Here is a 20,855-nt window from a genome sequence, read left to right on the forward strand (position 1 = left end):
GATTGCTCACTTGAGGGAAGGATATTAAAGGCAAAACTGAAGTACTTTGGCCACATAATGAGAAGACAGGACACCCTGGAGAAGATGCTGATGCTAGGGAAAGTGGAAGGCAAAAGGAAGAGGGGCCAACCAAGGGCAAGCTGGATGGATGATATTCTGGGGGTGACAGACTTGACCTTGGGGGAGCTGGGCGTGGTGATGGCCAACAGGAAGCTCTGGCGTGGGCTGGTCCATGAAGTCACCAAGAGTCGGAAGCAACTGAGCGACTGAGCGAATGAACAACAACATGCTCCTCTACCATAGTAAAACTTCCTGCATGTAGAAAGCTAAGCTAGAATCCTACTCCATGACAGCTGGGTACGGTTATATACATTGCATAGTTTTGATTACTTTGAACAGAATGCCTCACTCATATTGAATGTCACAGCTGTTGCACACACCCTGTCCCTTGAGTGCCTGAAGAGGGCACTAAGGCCTTAGCACACACAGTTCATGTCCCAACCTAAGACCACTGAGTTCCCGGTATAAGCCATGGAGTTCCAGACAACCAGCTCAACACTGGATGTCCTCATGGCATGTAAAAAACGATGTCTCATTGAAGGGCCAGGCAGACTGATTTTAAGTCAGTGTCAAGTAGTGCAGTGGATCAGCACATAGGTTTCTTATAGAGAATGTATTACTCTTGAGAGATGAATAACTTTCAGAGCAGCTTTTTATAGCTGTTAATATTTTATTTTGCTTTCTGTTTTAAGGTAGTGCATTACTGCTACAGAAATATTAATGAAAGCATCTAAGCTGGAAAACAGCAAGCAAGGACACTCTGCAAACATGACCTTTTATTCCAGAAAATAAAGCAGCTCAACCCAAACTGATAAGACACTAGAGATAAGCAAGGAATGAATTAATTGCCTATTTATTAGGACTGAATCTTCATAGTTTGAATAGCATAATTGTGGAGAAAACAATCCAATTATTTGAATAACTCATCCCGTAAAAACTCAGAGCAGTGTCCTTCAGTGACACAGAAGAAAGAGTAATGGTAAGAAAGCTCATTACTTCCTCCTGCATTTTAAAACTGATTTAACTTAGATGGAAGGTCAGAACACTACTTGCACAGAAGTCAATAAACATTGCCTTATATATCAGTTTCTCAACGAGCATACACAAGGTGAAAGGGACACTTCTGTGGCTCTTCATACATTGTGTCCACATTTGCAAGTGATCTTAAGGGTGAGAAGGGATCACAGCTCAATGATAGAGCAAATGTCTTGTATGCAGAATTTCCCAGGCTCAACAATTCCTGGCTTCTCCAAGTACGACTGGGAAAGAAACCCTGGAGAGTCACTGCCACTCTGTGTAGATAATCCTGAGCTAGGTGGAACAATAGTCTGACTTGGGATACGGCAGCTTCCTATGGTCCTGTGGCTTTTTGTCACTAGCACATTGTCAATGTGACAAGTAGCACAGCAACCAGCCATTTCCTTTTCAAATGATATTCTCTCAAAATGTTTTCATTTAATTAAATGGAGTTATTCAAGCCAAATAATGTAATGCATATGTCTTCTCCTGTTTCTGGGAACAGATGAAGATTGAAAGGTCCCCAATTGCCATTTTTGCTACCAAGAAACACAGCACACAGAATCTCTACTTGGTACAGAATCTCTATTTGGTGCAGCCAATAAATAGTAAGTGTACAATTTCTAACTGTTCAGATGTGGGCTGGTACGGTGTCCTTTGCACAGACACAAAAAATGTGAAAACCTGTTTAACACTCATTGTAAAAGTGTTCTGTTCTTCACACAGTTTCCCTTATATAAGTATTTATCTTTATGTATGGAAGAAGTCATGTCTTCCAAATAATAAGTAGGGACTTTCTTTCAGTGACACTAGTTCTGGAACTGTTAAGCTACCTTATTATTAGATTTCAGGCACACAATCCAGAAGATAAGTAAATTCTCATGCTAAAAATAATTAACCTTGACCACAAACTTGACTTATTAAGAATTTTTGTTACTATCACTTTTGCTACAAAGATCTAATCATAATCTCACTTCTTCTCACTGCCATTTTAGAAATGGAAAAACACAGGTCCGTTTACCTTAAATTTGTGGTATCAACATCTCATGGAAAAACTGATCCATCAGATTAATTTCACCAGATTTTTAGTCCAACCAGATTCCTTTAGTACAAAATGCATTTCTTTTGTAAATGAAGATCCTTCTGTTCAATTATTTTCCTCACAGCACAAATCATTTTGGATAAACCCTATTACTATGTGATTATTGAACTAAAGTAAGTTTAGAACAACTTCAATGTGTTTGACAATAAACTATGTAATCCAGTAATCCAGCCTCCCCAAATCTGTTCCCATCCAGATGTCCTGGTCTTCATCTCCCATCAGCTCCAGCCAGCATAGCTAATGGTCAGGATTTCTGGGAGCTGTAGTGTGAAACATCTGGAGTGCATCAGGTTGCAGAAGGCTGCTCTAACCACTCTATAAGACCAATTATAAGAGTTGCTTCCAAACTGAGGAAACAATAGGTTGCTTTGGGAAGGGGAGTTTGCAACCATGTTTGGAAGCATGCTCAGGTATGGGGAAACTATATGTCTTCCACCTTGCCTTCTCGGATGGCTCAAGGCCAAAAAAAGATATTACTTTAAATTTGTATCCAACAGCTACAGGTTTTTATTTTTTCCTCTAGAGTAGGTGCAGGGCCCCCAATCTGCACTGGAACCATAGCATGGGCAATGGAGGGGGGCTTTCAGATCCAGATTAGGCCCTCTGTGCCTACTCTAGAGTAAACATGGAGAGGAGAAACCCAGCAGCTAGATACTGATTTAAAGTAATGATGTCTGTTTTGGCCCTCAGGTAAGAATATAAGAACAGCTCTGCTGGATCAGACCAAAGGCCTATTAATGGTAAGCTAAATGCCCATCACCATGAAGGGCAGCAATGCAGAGACCTGAAGGCTACTGATTTGAATCCTGGCTGGTCCAGACAGAGACCCAGGAAACTATTCTGTTCAAATAAATGTAGTACACCTCAGTGCATTTGCTACTTTGTGCAGTGAGAAGGAGAAGACTCCTCATGCCAAATTGAGAATTCTCCCTGGAATTCAGTGCCTGAATCAACCTGGAAGTCTGGATGCTGGATATTGTCAGAAGAAATGCTGGTTCTCAAAATGGCTGACAGTGAATTCCAAATGGATTCAAACAAGAGGTAATGATTCCATGAACTACAAAAACTGAACATATTGGCATAAACCACAGATATGTATCAGCACAATAGAAGGCAATAACCCCTTCCTATGAGTATCCCTGTTAACAAGCTATTTCTCATGAAATAAAAATAAATTCTGTTGTGGTAGCTATAGGTTTTCACTCTACTTTTTACTGAAAAGTTAGAACATTTTTAGAATGCATTTAAGGCTGAGGATTGCTGCTGATTGACATGATTAATTATCACTGCTGTTGTTTTCACTTGGTTTTGACTTATGGGCTGTTGGCTAGGGATGGATTGCACCTCACAAAGGATAGGAAGAATGTGTTTGGCCACAGCATGAAGAACTTCATCAGGAGGGCTTTAAACTGAATCCCACGGGGAAGGGAGATGTAATGTTGGGGGTAACAATGGACATAGGCGCATGCACTGCAATGGAGAGAACAGCTCTGATAGCGCCCAATAATAGTCTTCAGACACATGTAGGAAGAAAGCCAGACTATGAAGCACATGGTCTTCGATGTCTATATACTAATGTCCAGAGTATGGGAAACAAACAGAACGAACTTGAACCCATAATACAAGAGGGAAATTATGACCTGATAGGTATAACTGAGACTTGGTGGGATGACTCTCATGACTGGAATACAGCAGTTGAAGGATATAACTTGTTCAAAAAGAACGGGAGGAACAGAAAGGGAGGTGGGGTTGCACTGCATGTGAAAAATACATATCTCTGCACAGAAACACAGGAGGAGGAGCTTGGTAGCCCCATCGAGAGCATCTGGGTTGAAATAAATGGAGCAAAGAATAAAAGGAACCTGGTGGTCGGAGTCTACTACCGGCCACCCAATCAAGGAGAAGACAAGGATGAAACTTTTGAAAAGCAAATAGCCAATGTTTTAAGGAAGCATGATGTAGTAGTAATGGGGGACTTCAATTTCCCCGATATTTGTTGGGAGACAAATTCTGCAAAACAAGGCCCCTCCAGGAAATTCCTGACTTGTGTGGCAGATAACTTCCTCCTACAGAAAGTAGAGGAAGGAACTAGAGGATCGGCTATCCTTGACTTGATCCTAACAACAGAGATGACTTAGTGGATAAAGTAGCAGTTACAGGAACTCTGGGGGAAAGCGACCATGTTGTACTTGAGTTCTTGGTTCTAAGGGAAGCAAAAGCCGAGTGTAGTCAAACGCGTGCCCTGGATTTTAGGAAAGCTGATTTTCATAAACTCAGAACAATGATCAGTAAGGTCCCATGGCAAGCGATGCTAGCGAGAAAAGGAGTCCAAGATGGGTGGGAGCTTTTAAAAAAGGAAATTCTCAAGGCACAATCACAAGCAATTCCAACAAGAAGAAAAGGTGGAAGACAACAGAAGAAGCCAATGTGGCTTCACAAAAAGCTTAGGGATGACCTGAAAACAAAAAAGGACACATATAGGAAGTGGAAAGAAGGCCAAGTAACAAAGGAAGAGTACAGGCAGATAGCACAGAATTGCAGGGATGGCGTCAGGAAGGCTAAAGCTGAGAATGAGCTGAGGTTAGCAAGGGTTGTTAAAAACAACAAAAAGGCTTTCTTCAGCTACGTGCATAGTAAAAGGCAGAGGAAAGAAATGGTGGTTCAGCTATTAAATAAGGATGGCAAAACGATAACAGATGACAAAGAAAAGGCAGAGGTGCTCAATTCCTACTTTGGCTCAGTCTTCTCCCAAAAGAGGGTCTATGACCCCCCTGGCAAAGGCGAAGTACAGGCTGAAGGGGCAGGATTGCAGCTTGAGATCGACAGGCATATGGTCAAGGAACACCTCATTATTTTGAATGAGTTCAAATCTCCAGGGCCAGATGAACTGCATCCTAGAGTCATAAAGGAACTGGCAGAAGAACTCTCAGAACTGCTGTCTGTTCTCTTTGAGAAATCATGGAGGACGGGGGAAGTGCCAGATGACTGGAGGAGGGCTAACGTTGTCCCTATCTTCAAAAAGGGTAAAAAGGAGGAACCTGGGAGCTACAGACCAGTCAGTCTGACATCAATCCCTGGGAAAATTCTGGAGCAGATCATAAAGCAATCCATCTGGAAACACCTTGACAACAATGCCGTGATTACTCGAAGCCAACATGGATTTGTCAAAAACAAGTCCTGCCAGACAAATCTGATCTCATTTTTTGATCAAGTCACCTCCCTTGTAGACCGTGGGAATGCTGTAGACATCATATACCTCGACTTCAGCAAAGCTTTCGACAAAGTGCCCCATGATATCCTGATGGGCAAACTAGCTCAAAGTGGGCTAGATGAAACAACGGTCCGGTGGATCCACAGTTGGCTACAGAATCGGACTCAAAGAGTGCTTATCAATGGGACCTTCTCAAACTGGGGAGAGGTAACGAGTGGGGTACCGCAGGGCTTGGTCCTGGGCCCAGTGCTCTTCAACATTTGTATTAATGACTTGGAGGAGGAGGTGCAGGGAATGCTGATCAAATTTGCAGATGACACAAAATTGGGAGGGATAGCTAATACTTTGGAAGACAGAAACAAAATTCAAAGTGATCTGGATAGACTGGAGCGCTGGGCAGAAAACAACAGAATGACATTTAATAGGGACAAATGCCAAGTTCTGCACCTAGGAAAAAGAAACCAAATGCACAGTTACAAGATGGGGGATACGTGGCTCAACCACACTACAAGCGAGAAGGATCTTGGAATTGTTGTCGATCACAAGCTGAATATGAGCCAACAATGTGATGTGGCTGCAAAAAAGGCAAATGCTATTTTGGGCTGCATTCATAGAAGCATCACTTCCAAATCCCAGGAAGTACTAGTTCCCCTCTACTCAGCACTGGTTAGGCGTCATCTGGAGTACTGTGTCCAGTTCTGGGCACCACACTTTAAGAAGGATGCAGACAAACTGGAGAGGGTTCAGAGGAGGGCAACAAAGATGATCAGGGGACTGGAAACAAAGCCCTATGAAGAGAGACTGAAAGAACTGGGCATGTTTAGGCTTGAGAAGAGAAGACTGAGGGGAGATATGATAGCACTCTTCAAGTACTTGAAAGGTTGTCACAGAGAAGAAGGCCGGGATCTCTTCTTGATCATCCCAGAGTGCAGGACACGGAATAATGGGCTCAAGTTACAGGAAGCCAGATTCCAGCTGAATATCAGGAAAAACGTCCTGACTGTAAGAGCAATACGACAATGGAACCAATTACTTGGGGAGGTGGTGGGCTCTCCCACACTGAAGGCCTTCAAGACAAGGCTGGACAGCCATTTGTCAGGGATGCTCTGACTTGGATTCCTGCATTGAGCAGGGGGTTGGACTCGATGGCCTTGTAGGCCCCTTCCAACCCTACTATTCTATGATTCTATGTCACCAAGGATCTCTATGGGAAAAGCATCTAAACAGCATAAATATGCATATAGGCAAACAATGACTCACACAGAAGGCGTGCAGGACTACTGCTCCATGCCGCCGGTCCTCATTCGTGAAGATGTCATTAGGGAATTCATGGAGAGCTGGGAAGGAAAAAGCAAGGAATTAAACAACTGGAAATATTTTGCTCATAATAAAGATACATTAATTAAATGAGCCAAGTGCTTCTACAGCATGACAATCCTTGTATGTTCCCCTGCTGTGGAAACTGTCTTCTGTTCACGTTACTTCTAAATTACTTCATTTGTCCCCTGCCCATTTTAAGCCTTGTTTTGGTAAATATTTATGGTGAAATTTTACGCTACAGTAACTGTAACATTATTTGTCATAAAGCTGCCTTGGACACAGCCAATTAATTCTAAACACCATGTCTTATTCCATAATCTTCAGAGTTGTAATACTGGACAAAATTAAGATAATACTTTTAAACACTTGATTAGATTATAATATTAAAGCAATATTTATAATAAAAGCAAGTGTTGTATCTGCAATTATAGCAGATACAACACTTGCTTGGAAACCTCAAAGTCTTCATAATTAAGAGTTCTGACTGTCGGGAGCATGTTTCAAACCAGTTCCAAATGAGGGAGATTTACCGTAGTTTTGGTATCAGTCCCAGTGAGGATACATATCAAACCTCATCTCTATTAACTGGAAAGTAGTGGTGGTGCATGCAGAATGGGGGCCCTGAGCATGTTATTTGGCCACCACCACTGAGCAGTAACTGTGGGTGGGCCAGCTGCTTTTACCAGAAACCTTCACTTGGTGCGTAAATGGTGCCTTTGGCTGGTTTGGGTTTGGAGCGTGATTAGCAGCTTAAAAACATAAGAAAAGGCTAAATCAGGCCAAAGGCTGATTTAGCATTCTGTTCCCACAATTGCCAGCACCCCTGCTCATGTTCCCCAGTAAGTGGTATTCAGAGGCATACTATCTCCAAGCTTCCAGCAAGAATGCAAGCCAGTGATGCCATCAGTCTGCACTGGCTGCTACTAGCCACTCTCCAGGTGCAATGCCTACAGTGAATAGCTCTGGTCCACCCTCCTTATTCTGCCAAGTGAAACCCACTGCTAAGAAGCATGGTACTTCCCCCCTCCCCTTCATGGATCACTGCCTTGTTGTGGCGAAGGGGCTTGCATAACTCAGTGAAGCCATAAGCTATGCCGTGCAGGGCCACCCAAGACGGACAGGTCATGGCAGAGAGTTCTGACAAAATGTGGTCCACTGGAGAAGGAAATGGCAACCCACTCCAGTATTCTTGCCAAGAAAACCCCATGGAACGTATCACAAGGCTAAAAGATATGATGCCGGAAGATGAGCCCCTCAGGTCGGAAGGTGTCCAATATGCTACTGGGGAAGAGCAGAGGGTATTTCCAAGTAGCGCCAGAAAGAGTGAAGCGGCTGGGCCAAACCCAAAAGGACACTCAGCTGTGGATGTGTCTGGTGGTGAAAAGAAAATCCGATGCTGTAAAGAACAATATTGTTTAGGAACCTGGAATGTCAGATCAATGAATCAAGGTAAGCTGGAGGTGGTCAAACATGAGATGGCAAGATTGAACATCGACATCTTGGGAATCAGCGAACTAAAATGGACAGGCATGGGCGAATTTAATTCAGGTGACCATCATATCTACTATTGTGGGCAAGAATCCCTTAGAAGAAATGGAGTAGCACTCATAGTCAACAAAAGGGTGGGAAAAGCAGTACTGGGGTACAATCTTAAAAATGATAGAATGATCTCAGTACGAATCCAAGGCAAACCATTCAACATCACAGTAATTCAAGTCTATGCCCCAACCACTGAGGCTGAAGAAGCTGAGGTTGATCGGTTCTATGAAGACCTACAACACCTTCTAGAACTAACACCAAAAAAAGATGTCCTCTTCATCATAGGGGATTGGAATGCTAAAGTAGGAAGTCAAGAAATCACCGGGATAACAGGCAGGCATGGCCTTGGTGTACAAAATGAAGCAGGACAAAAGCTAATAGAGTTTTGCCAAGAGAACATGCTGATCATAGCAAACACTCTTTTCCAACAGCACAAGAGGCGACTCTACACAGAGACGTCACCAGATGGTCAATATCGAAATCAGATTGATTATGTCCTTTGCAGCCAAAGATGGAGAAGCTCCATACAGTCAGTAAAAACAAGACCTGGAGCTGACTGTGGCTCAGATCATGAGCTGCTTCTTGCAAAATTTCGGCTTAAATTGAAGAACATCGGGAAAACCACTAAACCGTTCAGGTATGACCTAAATCATATCCCTGATGAATATACAGTGGAGGTGAGGAATAGATTTCAGGGATTAGACCTGATAGACAGAGTGCCTGAGGAACTATGGACGGAGGTCCGTAACATTGTTCAGGAGGCAGCAACGAAATCCATCCCAACGAAAAAGAAATGCAAGAAAGCCAAGTGGCTGTCTGATGAGGCTTTACAAGTAGCTAACGAAAGAAGGGAAGCGAAAAGCAAGGGAGAAAGGGGAAGATATACCCAACTGAATGCAGAGTTCCAGAGAATAGCAAGGAGAGACAAGAAGGCCTTCTTAAATGAACAATGCAAGGAAATGGAGGAAAACAACAGAAAGGGAAAGACTAGAGATCTCTTCAAGAAAATTGGAGATCTCAAGGGAACGTTTTGTGCAAAGACGGGCATGATAAAGGACAAAGAAGGCAGGGACCTCACAGAAGCAGATGAGATTAAGAAGAGGTGGCAAGAATACACAGAAGAACTATACAGGAAAGATCTGAATGTCCCTGATAGCCATGATAGTGCGGTCACTGAACTTGAGCCGGACATCCTAGAGAGTGAAGTCAAGTGGGCCTTAGGAAGCATTAGTAACAACAAAGCTAGCGGAGATGACAGTATTCCAGCCGAGCTATTTAAAATCCTAAAAGATGATGCTGTTAAAGTGCTGCATTCAATATGCCAACAAATCTGGAACACTCCACACTGGCCACAAGACTGGAAAAGGTCAGTTTACATTCCAATTCCAAAGAAGGGCAACGCCAAAGAGTGTTCAAACTACCGCACCATTGCGCTCATTTCACATGCCAGCAAGGTGATGCTCAAAATCCTACAAGCTAGGCTTCAGCAGTATGCGAACCGAGAACTACCGGAAGTACAAGCTGGGTTTAGAAGAGGCAGAGGAACTAGAGATCAAATCACCAACATTCGCTGCATCATGGAGAAAGCAAGAGAATTCCAGAAAAATGTCTATTTCTGCTTCATTGACTACGCTAAAGCCTTTGATTGTGTGGATCACAACAAACTGTGGCAAATTCTTAAAGTGATGGGAGTACCAGACCACCTTACCTGTCTCCTGAGAAACCTGTACGAGGGTCAAGAAGCAACAGTAAGAACCAGACATGGAACAACCGATTGGTTCCAAATTGGGAAAGGAGTACGACAAGGCTGCATATTGTCGCCCTGCTTATTTAATTTATATACAGAGTACATCATGAGAAACGCCGGGTTGGATGAATCACAGGTCGGAATTAAGATTGCTGGCAGAATTATCAACAACCTCGGATACGCAGATGATACCACCCTAATGGCAGAAAGCGAAGAGGATCTAAAGAGCCTCTTGTTGAGGGTGAAAGAGGAGAGTGCAAAAGCTGGTTTGAAACTCAACATTAAAAAAACTAAGATCATCTGGCCTCATCACTTCCTGGCATATAGAAGAAATGGAAGCAGTGACAGATTTTATTTTCTTGGGCTCCAAGATCACCGCAGACGGTGACTGCAGCCATGAAATTAAAAGACGCTTGCTCCTCGGGAGGAAAGCTATGGCAAACGTAGACAGCATAGTAAGAAGCAGAGACATCACCTTGCCGACAAAGGTTCGTATAATCAGAGCTATGGTTTTCCCAGTAGCAACGTATGGCTGTGAGAGCTGGACTATAAGGAAGGCTGAGCGCCGAAGAATTGATGCTTTCGAACTGTGGTGCTGGAGAAGACTCTTACGAGTCCCCTGGACTGCAAGGAGGTCCAATCAGTCAATCCTAAAGGAAATCAACCCTGACTGCTCATTGGAAGGACAGATATTGAAAGTTAAGCTCAAATATTTTGGCCGCCTAATGTGAAGAGAAAACTCCCTGGAAAAGACCCTGATGCTGGGAAAGATTGAAGGCAAAAGGAGAAGGGGACGGCAGAGGATGAGATGGCTAGATAGCATCACTGATGCAATGAATATCAACTTGAGCACACTCCAGGAGACAGCGGAGGACAGGAAGGCCTGCCCTGGCGTGCTATGGTCCACAGGGTCATGAAGAGTTGGACACGACTGAACAACAACAACAACAACAACATAGTACAAGAATTCACTTGTTTTATCAGTTTGTGTTCTAGCAAGTTGTTCATTAGGAAAATTAGGAAATCTTCATATTGGTCATTCACGTATAGCTTCACTGTTTGCTTTCAAACTATAATGCAAGTAGTGAAAGAGAATGTTAAGTGTGTTTTCTTGGTCACAGTTCCTGCTGACAAATACATACAATGTCAATGGATAATGTGATGAGGGGCTGGGTAATTATTATATATATAATAATAATATCAAGTACTATAAATATCAAGTGACATTAATTTAATCAAACTCTTTTACCCTGATGTGTTAAGTGGGTTAGAAAGCACATCAAGGTTGACAGCTGTTTATGTTGTGAACATGGCTTGCAGGCATACCCTGCAAATTGACTGCAAAAATGGCACTTGGGAAGTTGATTCTCCCCTAATACCAAGTCTGATTCTAATCAGCTTAGACACAAGTTATTTGTGATTAGCAAGCACCAGCCCTGCCTATGTATCGTTAGAAATAATCCTAGCAGTATTTTCTTCCTGGTTTTGCAACATTAACATCATTAATGTCTTCATAAAAGATTATAATTTAAGCAACAATCCTGCAAAAAAGAAGTGCTACATCAAAAAGAAAATTGAACAGACAGCTGTCTTAACTCTTCAGTTGAAATAGTAATGTTAACACTGAACTAGCAAAATGCTGTTGAGTTATCATGCTAATATTTCATTATGATAGGAGGAAGGGTGAAAGGAAGGCAGTGGGGTCTCTGGTGGCGGGATATTTTTCAGCAGAGGCCAGAGCATCCAGCGTCAGGGTTTTGCCCTCACCAAAATGATGTCACCCAGTGGAGTGCTTTTCTTTTTCCCATAGGAATCAGGGCCAAACTAGGTGTGACACAAAGTTCCATGTCTCCTTTCCCTGATGGCTTGGGAATTTTTACAGCTTCAGAGGCTGCAACCGAATGTGGAAGAGTATGCCAGTCTAGAGAGGGTAGAGGAGTTACTTAGCCATTTCCCTTCCTTCTGTTGCTCTGTTCAAACCTGCACCCCTCAAACTGTTTTCTTATCTATGGGGTAAGAGACATGGGTTACATTGGGAGAAAAGCCGCTTGGGGAGAACTGAGAAACCAGAAGGGAAAGAGTTAACTAAGCTGCTGAGATTGTGTGTGTGTGTGTGGGGGGGGGATGCAACATGGAGGAAAGTAACACAGTACTCTGTGTAACATCCAGTTTGATCCTAAAAGGCAGACATTCATTACATTCAAAAAAGACCATGGTGCACATCGGAAAACTGTTGGAGTGGGAGTTAAAGCTGCCACCACGTCCATTTTTATCCCTGTTTTGCTGTGAACCCTCCTACATCTCAATGGGCACAGCTAATGGGTTTTTAAAAATAAGAAAATAATACAGTCCCTATAACAGACCCCTGCAGGAATTTCATGCCTGACAGAAATGTATGAGGCAGAAAGTATTGTATGGAATAAAAAAAGGCTTGGTTAGAGAAGGCTGGAGCAAGTGTACAGACACCATTTCAAAAAATGGCCACCAGTGAGGGGCGTTGTTATACGTCAGCCTACCTGGGCATGGGCCCCAGATCTTTTTGAGCTGTCCTAATTGTCTTTTTTTTTTTACCTTTACCCATTGACTTGCATTGGAAAACAGAAATGGCCGTAACATTTTTAGGGTGTAAGAGAGATACATGAAATTTGAAGACCTGGTAGCCACCATGGAGCTAATTGAACCTGCTCAATTTCAGGTGGTTTGGTCTAGTGGCTTTTGTGCTACTAACACGTAAAGTCTGCTTTTTTCAAGAAAATCTGTCAAAGCAAAAAGCTATACTTTTTTTGTTCTTCCACAGAAGTACATGGAATTTGGGGACCTCACAGTCCCTGTGGAGCTGACTGAACCTGCCAAAGTTAGGTCCAGTGGCTTTTGTGTCAGCCACGCATAAAGTTTCCTTTTGTCAAAGACTAAAACAAAAAGTAAAAACTGTCAAACCACACCAGGGATTAGAGATCCTAATCAGACAGTGTTTAAAGTGACCATTAGGAGGCCACTATCCCTAATCTCTGGTGTAGGTTTTTTTTTAAAGTGCAAATAGTACTTTTGTCCGTCCTGAATCTGCCACTATTCAGCTTCACTGGATGACGTGAGGCTCTTCATTAAAGGAAGAAAAAAGTTAAACATCTCTTTGGCTGCAATACACATTACCTGGGAAAAGGTCACACTGAACTCAGCTTATTTATTGTAGTGCTCCACTTTCACAACTCCATATAATGTTATAAACCTCTCCCCTTATTTGCCTTTCTTCTAAATTAAATAGCCCAAGCATTGAAGCCTTTCCTTATAGAGTAGTGATTGCACCCCAACTCTCAATTACCCCACTGTGATTGGAGACTGCTGAGTTAAAAGTTCAGCCCTACTGGCAGCTAGATGCCACCTGCCAAGGCTCAGTTCCCCCCTCCCAACGTCTCCTCTCTCCCTTCCTAATCTTAAGGAAATTGTTACATTTCCCAAACATGCTGTCTGGGCTTCAGGATCATCCGAAGTGATCCGACCCATTCAGACCGATCTGGACCTGCTTCAGATCCGTACCGATTCACCCTGCTTCAGTTCAGAATTTGGATCCAGATCTGAAGCAGTGCACAGCCCTACTTAATACAAGCCTGCTTCTTCCCTCTGAGCTCAGTAGCCTTGTTGTTATTAGTAGGCCTTAGGACTCACTCCCTTGGCAGACCAATACAGACTCTAGTGTGAATGCACCAGCCTTTTAAACTAGAGGGAAGACTGCCACCTCTCTTTCCACAGTCTGCTCATTGTTTTTTCTCCCCCCCCCCACTTTTCTGCCCTTACATGCCCACTGTTGGGAGCTTGCTTGCAATGAAATTTTGAAGAGGGTAAAGGAAGGGAAGAAAGAGCTCCATGTGAAATACTGGTATTTCACACAGCATCTGATTTTACTGCCCCAAACTGGAATCTTTGGCTTCTGCAGAAATTTAGTTGCTTCAGTACAGCAAAGGATCCAACCAGCCTCCGCAAACTTCTTTCTCCCCGTCCACTTTAATTTCTTCTAAATAATTGTAGGACACAAATTATTCCAAAAGGGGGATTAGGACTATGTGGCGTCATGATCGAAGAACTGCTGGGGCTTTTAAATAGGTTCTACAGTTTTAACAAAGCTAGAAAAAGCCCTCAGCCACCTCACCTCATAAAGTTAATTTAAGTATGTGCAATCCCTAGGGAATTCCCCCCACCCCCCACCCCACATTTTCAATCACCATTCCTTTTCTTCTTCCCTCCCCTCCCCTCCCCTCCCCTCCCCTGTCCTGTTCTTTCTTTCTCTTCTTTCCCAGAGCATATCTTGGGGAATCCTTAAAGAGAATTCTCTTCGGTGGGCAAGAGGAGTTCTGAACTGGATTTGACTTTATACAAACAGACAAGAGGGTTGGTTTTTCTCCTTCTCCTCCCTCAAGTGTTTGAGAAGAGTGGGTTCACATGGTTGCAGAGAAACAAATATGGGGCGGTTTTGTTTGTCAGTTGCCATTATCCAGCAATAGGAAGGGCTGTAGCTCAGTGGCAGAGCACATGCTTGGCATGCAGAAACCCCTTCCCCCCACGTCCGGCTTGCCAGGCCGTGGGGAGGATTTCGCAGGTGGGGGGGGAGAGACGAGGGGAACATGACTGGTGTTCCCTGGGTGGTACCACTGTGGAGGGGAGGGGCCTACTGGCTGTTTTAGGCTAGGGCCTTCCACCTCTTCGAAGTGCGGCTGCAGGATGGGTTCACACGCGCTCCTGCAGCCAGTGAAGAAGCAGCTGTTTTAGGGAGCTGGGTGGTTTTGCCTCTTCTGAGGTAAGGCTGCTCACCACCTCTCGGCCTATCCAACTGGTGTCAAGGCTCGGGGAATCTGCGGGGCCCGATTTCGGCGGTGATGGTTTTGGCGGTGTTTCGGCAACAGCATTCCCTGCTCACCTGACAGCGCGCTGGTCTCGTGCGTGTGCGCGGTTACTCCCACCACAAAGTGGGTGACTTCGCACTGCTACTGCACCTATAGGCCCGAGGTTTGTCAAGTGGGCCTCTAGGGCCTCACCCCACCCCACCCGTTTCCATATCAGTGGTGGCTGGCAGGGGAGTCATTCGGAGGGAGGGAGCTGGTTGGGTCTGTCCCCCCCCCTTTTGCAGTTTCTATGGTAAGGGCCTGTGGTCGTGAGGCCCTCATGGCGGCGGCGGCAGCGGGGGCGGCAGTGGTGGGTGCAGCAGGGCAGCGGCGAGGGCGGCGGCAGCGGGTGCGGCGGCTGGTCTCCTGGCCGGCCGCAGCTGGGCGCAGTGTACGCAAACGGCGGCAGCTACGGCGGCCGCCATTTGCGTTCACTATTTTTCGCCATTCTAGCCTACGTAAATATTTACGTAGGCTAGGACGGAGAAAAATAGTGAACGCAAATGGCGGCTGCTGTAGCCGCCGCCATTTGCGTATGAGTTTTTTTTACTTTGCCATGATAGGCTACGTAAATATTTACGTAGGCTAGGACGGAGAAAAATAGTGAACGCAAATGGCGGCTGCTGTAGCCGCCGCCATTTGCGTATGCGTTTTTTTTTACTTTGCCATGATAGGCTACGTAAATATTTACGTAGCCTATCACGGTTAAGTACAGGGATGTAAACCGTGGTGGCTATGGCCGCTGCCATTTGCGTCCCTGCTGCCCAGTGGCTGGATGTCCAGCTGCGGGCGGAGCCGGCTGGGCAGGACTCCCCGCGGAGTGGAGCCAGCCGGGCAGGACTCCGGGGGGAGGGACGGAGCGCCCCCCCGTCAAGGATTCCGGGGGGAGGGACGGAGCGCCTCCCCCCCCACTGCGAAGCAGATCTGCGAAATGGTAAGTGACTTTCGTACATCCCTAGAGGCCACTACCTGGGCACTAGTTATTGTTCTGTTGTTCTCACATGTTCACTTTTGTTTCCTAGATCACTGGAATGTTCAGGGGCCAGTGCATGTGCTTAGTTGTGGGCACAGCATGGTCTTCTGGGCGGGACGGAGGGCCTCCCAGTCAAGCTGTGGATCCCAGCTCGGAATCAGCTGGTATGCCAACATTCAGTGGTTGGGCAGACATGGTATGCATTGGGAGCGCCTCCTGCCTACATTATTCCAGCATGGTTTGGGTTGTGTTCCCTCACAGGTTGTGCTGTTACACCTTGGGGGGAATGATTTCGGCTTGCTGAAGGGCAAGTCCCTCATTTTGCAGGCGTTGGCTGACATTCAAGTTATCTGGCATTGTTGGCCAGGAGTTTCCATTCTGTGGTCTCGTTTATTGCCCAGACTGGTATGGCGTGACAGTTTGGATCCTTGGGTCTTAGATAGGGCCCGCCGGAAGGTGAATAGGGAAATAGGTAATGCCTTATTCTGTCAGGGGGATGGGATAGTTAGACATCCCGATATTTCTTACGTGCAGAGGGAGCTATATAGGCAAGATGGGGTCCACTTATCTGACAGGGGCAATGATTTGTTTTTGGCCAATCAGCGAAGTGGATTGCTTCAATGGCTTCAGCGCAGGTGGGGGGAGAAGGCTAAGCAGAGGCTTGCAGCCCTCCTGTGGCGGTTACCTTGGGCACTTTGGTGGGTTTCATGGTTGGTGAGCATTTGGAGGCACCATTTCAGGTGAATGGTAAGGCCTGAGGCTTCTACCTAAGGGTTTTGCAACCCCAGTTGGGAGACAGGGATTACCTCTGAGGCCAACTCCTCTCACCCACTATGAGTTCTGTGGCTCGAGGGGAGGTGACAGGGGAAGGCCTGCCGACCCAAAATTGGGGTGTCCTGACGGGTGGCAAACAAAGATGCGACTTTACGGGCAGTAAATGTCTTGCCCAATACTATGCCAGGCTACACTGACTTTGAGAAGGTGCTCGCTTAGTTTTCCCCTTCTCAGATCAAAGAATTTTAATAACTGTGGCCCAGATTTCATTCCAGATACTTGTGTCTTGTCTCTTTATTTCCCCCTCCTTACACCTGCAAGGTCTCAGGTTCAATCCCCAGCATCTCCAGGTAGGGCAAGGAAAGAACCCTTCCTGAAACTCTGGAAAGCTGCTGCTGCCAGTCAGTGCTGAGAACACGGGGCTAGAGGGATCCAGGGACTGACTCAGTATAAGGCAGCTTCCTATGTTCCTCTGAACAGAAAACTGTAATAAAAATAGGAGTTTGGGATTTGTTTTTAAGTGGAGAGGAGATAAATACTGCTTATTTATACAAACCTATGTATGCCTCCTCAGAAGCCCCATTATGTTTAATGAGGCTTACCCTCAGGAAGGTGTGCATAGGATTCTAGCACAAGTTACTTCTGCAGGGAGGTTTGCACCATGATGTTCTGCACGTTTACTCAGAAATAAGTCCTGACTTGCGAGCACGGAACTGCAGGCTTAATACAGTGGCTACCCAGTTCTGTCTAATGAACTGACTACCCTTTTGGCTCAGTCCTATTCATGTTTTGTCATTAGTGTGTATTTGTTTGCTTTTTAATTTTGCATGAATTCTAGCTTCAGTGGTGAGGGAAAGGTACTTAGTACATGCTCAGAGCTTCTCCATAACTTAACCCTAGTTTTGAAAACAGACTCCTTGGCTGAATCCTGGTGAAGTCTTGGCACAAATGAAGTTATGGGAAGATACAATAACTACGAGGAGGTAGAGGAGAGTTGCACAAAACAAGACATCTGTTTTGATAAAGAGTTGCTGGAGGATGGTAGGATGAGGAGGGACGGTTGCATGGTGGGGAATAGAATTGGTAGGGGGAGAATATAAGTGCTCAGTGGTGAAAGAAAAGCATTCTGCATATGCTCAGTGGCACTCTCTATTTAAGAACATAAGAAGAGCTGTGCTGCATCAGACCAAGGTCCATCTAGTCCAGCATTCTGTTCACACAGTGGCCAACCAGATGCCCAGGGGAAACCCACAAGCAGGACATGAGTGCAATAGCACCTTCCCACCCATGTTCCCCTGCTGCTAACATTGGTGAAATGTAAATAAATTCTAGTCATTCTAGATTTGCATGCATGTATATCCTTCAGAAACTTTGCAGGTTTCTTGCCTGAGGGACCCCTCTAATGACCTTGCACTTTCATGCAAATTTACCCAAACGCTATGGGGGGGGGGGTAAGGGAAGGGAAATTAAATCACTCTCTCCCTCAAATTGGAGAACTCGCCTTCCACATGAATTGCTGCAAACTTTGCTAGTTTCTTACTTAGGGACAACTCTAGGCTGTCTGTAATTTTCAGAACAATGGGCCACAAGGAACATAGAGAGTTAAGTATGTCCTCTTTTGGAGACCTCAAAATGTCATGGCCACCCTTGCACAAAACCCCCTGTGGCTATTATTCTGAAATGTGGCAGGCATCATCTCCTCTGATGGGGCAATGAATCCTGAACATTTTATCCCATGCTTCCAAGGAAAAAAATGTTATTGGCAGTTCTTTTAAAAGAAAATCAAAATATAACCCTGCACCTATTTTTCTGCCATTGGCCAGGTGTAATCCCCTTCTAGGGGGCTACTATGCCTGAAATTATCATCCAGTTTTGACCAAGAGAAAAAAGTTACATTTTTTTCCTAATTTTCCATGGTAGTCAACAGGAAGCATAAAGACTCATTTTTCCAAACCTTGACTCAGGTTTGGGGCTGAACTGAAATGGACCAACTACAAATTGGCTGAAGCAGAAGCGGGATGTTTTCCAAAATGCTGAATCAGAGTTTGAGTTGAAGTGGGGTGGGGGGTCAGTGCACACTTCTTATGTATGTATGTAATCTATACACACACACACACACACGTATATATTAGAGGTGTGCTTAAATTTGGATGCACAAATTTGTGTTATGGGCCTGTGCTCTGGATCTTTTAAGAACCTAGCAATGCCCCTGCCACCAGACATCTTCCCACAGCACCTATCTCATAAACTATGCCACCTACAACCATACTTTTATGTCAAATTATAGATTTGGGAGTGTAACAAAGCCTATGATAATAATAAAGGGCCCTTTGCACTGATGATGAGCATGCAGCCGCTGGGGCATGGCCAATGGGGCATGGCCTGATCCTGTGCTCTGGTGCCTGGTAGATGCAAAGCAGAGGATCAGGCACAGAGTTCCTGATGTTCCCAGTTTTGGGGCCACAGCAGTTAAACCTCTGGAGAGGATCGGGCTGTATTTTCTGATGTCATGAAATAAAAAAGGGAGGCTTTCTGCACTAATTTCATATTTCACTAAGGCAGTTGCTTCTTGGCAACCACATGATTCCATGCTTTGCTTCTACCAAGCACAGGATCTGGATCCGGGCCAACATGATCAAATTCCTGATCCATTTCTCAATTTCTTGAAATATTACACAACACTATGCACACTATTTTACCTTCTGAAATATTATTCTTATTAATTTTATTTCTATGCTGCCCAATAGCCAAAGCTCTCTGGGCAGTTCAGAAGAATTACAAGCCCCAAATAAAAACGTAATTTAAAACAGCTAAGAACAATTACAGTAAATTACTGGGATTGATAAAACAACTGATGTAAACGCCCCATCACATGCTGTCAAATGCCTGGGAGTCTTAACCTGGCATTGGAAAGATGACAATGTTGGTGCCAGGTGGACCTAGTGGTGAGAGCATTCCATAACTGAGGGGCCACCACTGAGGAGGCCCTCTCCCTTGATGCTATCTTCTGAGCCTCCCTTGGAGGGGGCACCCAGAGGAGGGCCTTGGATGTTGATTGTAGGTTCATATCAGGAGAGGCTCTCTATCAGGTCTTGCGATCCCAAGCCATGAAAGGCTTTATAGGTTAAAATCAGCACCTTGCACTGGTCTTAGAAACATACAGGCAGCCAGTGCAAGCGGACCAGAACTGGTGTTATATGCTCAGCCCCTCAAGTCCCTGCTATTAATCTGGCTGCCACTTTTTTGCATAAATGGCAGCTTCTGAACAGTTTTCAAGGGAAGCCCCATGTAGAGTGCATTGCAATAATCTAACTTGGAGGTTACCAGAGCAGAGACTAACCCTGACAAGATAGGAGAATAGCTGGGTCACCAGTTGAAGCTAACAAAAGGCATTCTGTGCCACTGAGGCTGCCTGAGTGCAACCCCAATCAGAACACGATGATCACCATCTACCTAGTCAGAAGAACTAACAGCATCTCAGTCTTGTCTGGATTGAGTTTCAGTTTATTAGCCCTCATCCAGTCCATTCTTGCAGCCAGGCACTGATCTAGCACATCCACATCCTCCCCTAATAAAGAGGGAAAGGAGAAGTAAGAGCTGTGTGTCATCAGCATACTGATGGCAAGACACTTCAAAACTCCAGTTGACCCCACTCAGCGGTTTCATGTTGACATTAAATAGAATGGGGGATAAAACTGACCCCTGAGGAACCCCATGCTGGAGAATCTACAGGCCTGAGCAATATTCACCAAACACCACCTTCTGGGGCTGGCCATCCAAGTAGGAGCAGAACCTCTGCAATGCAGTTGCCTCCCACTCCCAGCTTAGGCAGTCGCTCCAGAAGTCGCTCCATGGTTGCCTTTGTAGCTATTGTTGTATGGTAGCTATGAGCCACAAATCAATACTGTCTTTTTACAGCAAGGTGTGGTTCTATCTTGCCTAAAAGAGACGGTGGCAAGACCTTTGTTTTAAAAAAAGCCCTCCCTGAACCCCACTATATTCGATAATTTCTGGCTGGTCTCTGGAGCTTCTCAGCTCCAAGGATCTCTGGATGATGCAGATTATCTAGAACCATTTCAATCTGGCTTCAGGTCTGGTTATGGGACAGAGAATGCTTTGGTCACCTTGGTGGATAATCTACTCTGGGAACTGGACTGGCGGAGCGTGTCCCTTTTGCTGGATCTCTCGGCAGCTTTCGATACCATCAACCATGGTATCCTTCTGAGGCATCCGTCTGA

At 44.9% G+C, this 20,855-nt stretch overlaps 1 protein-coding gene across 5 annotated transcripts in view; it reads right to left on the reverse strand.

Moving 5' to 3' along the window:
* Positions 1–20,855, reverse strand: part of SLC24A3 (solute carrier family 24 member 3) — a 269,195-nt gene that overhangs the window by 85,913 nt on the left and 162,427 nt on the right. For all 5 annotated transcript variants that reach the window (XM_084850757.1, XM_084850755.1, XM_084850753.1 and 2 more), the window contains one exon: positions 6,651–6,727. In XM_084850757.1, coding sequence (XP_084706883.1) covers positions 6,651–6,727 — 77 coding nt within the window. The remainder of the gene's footprint in view (positions 1–6,650; positions 6,728–20,855) is intronic.

This window comes from Heloderma suspectum, chromosome 4 (genome assembly GCF_057233095.1).
Source record: "Heloderma suspectum isolate Gila_16-S chromosome 4, 16-S_ref, whole genome shotgun sequence".
Lineage (NCBI taxonomy): Eukaryota > Metazoa > Chordata > Lepidosauria > Squamata > Helodermatidae > Heloderma > Heloderma suspectum.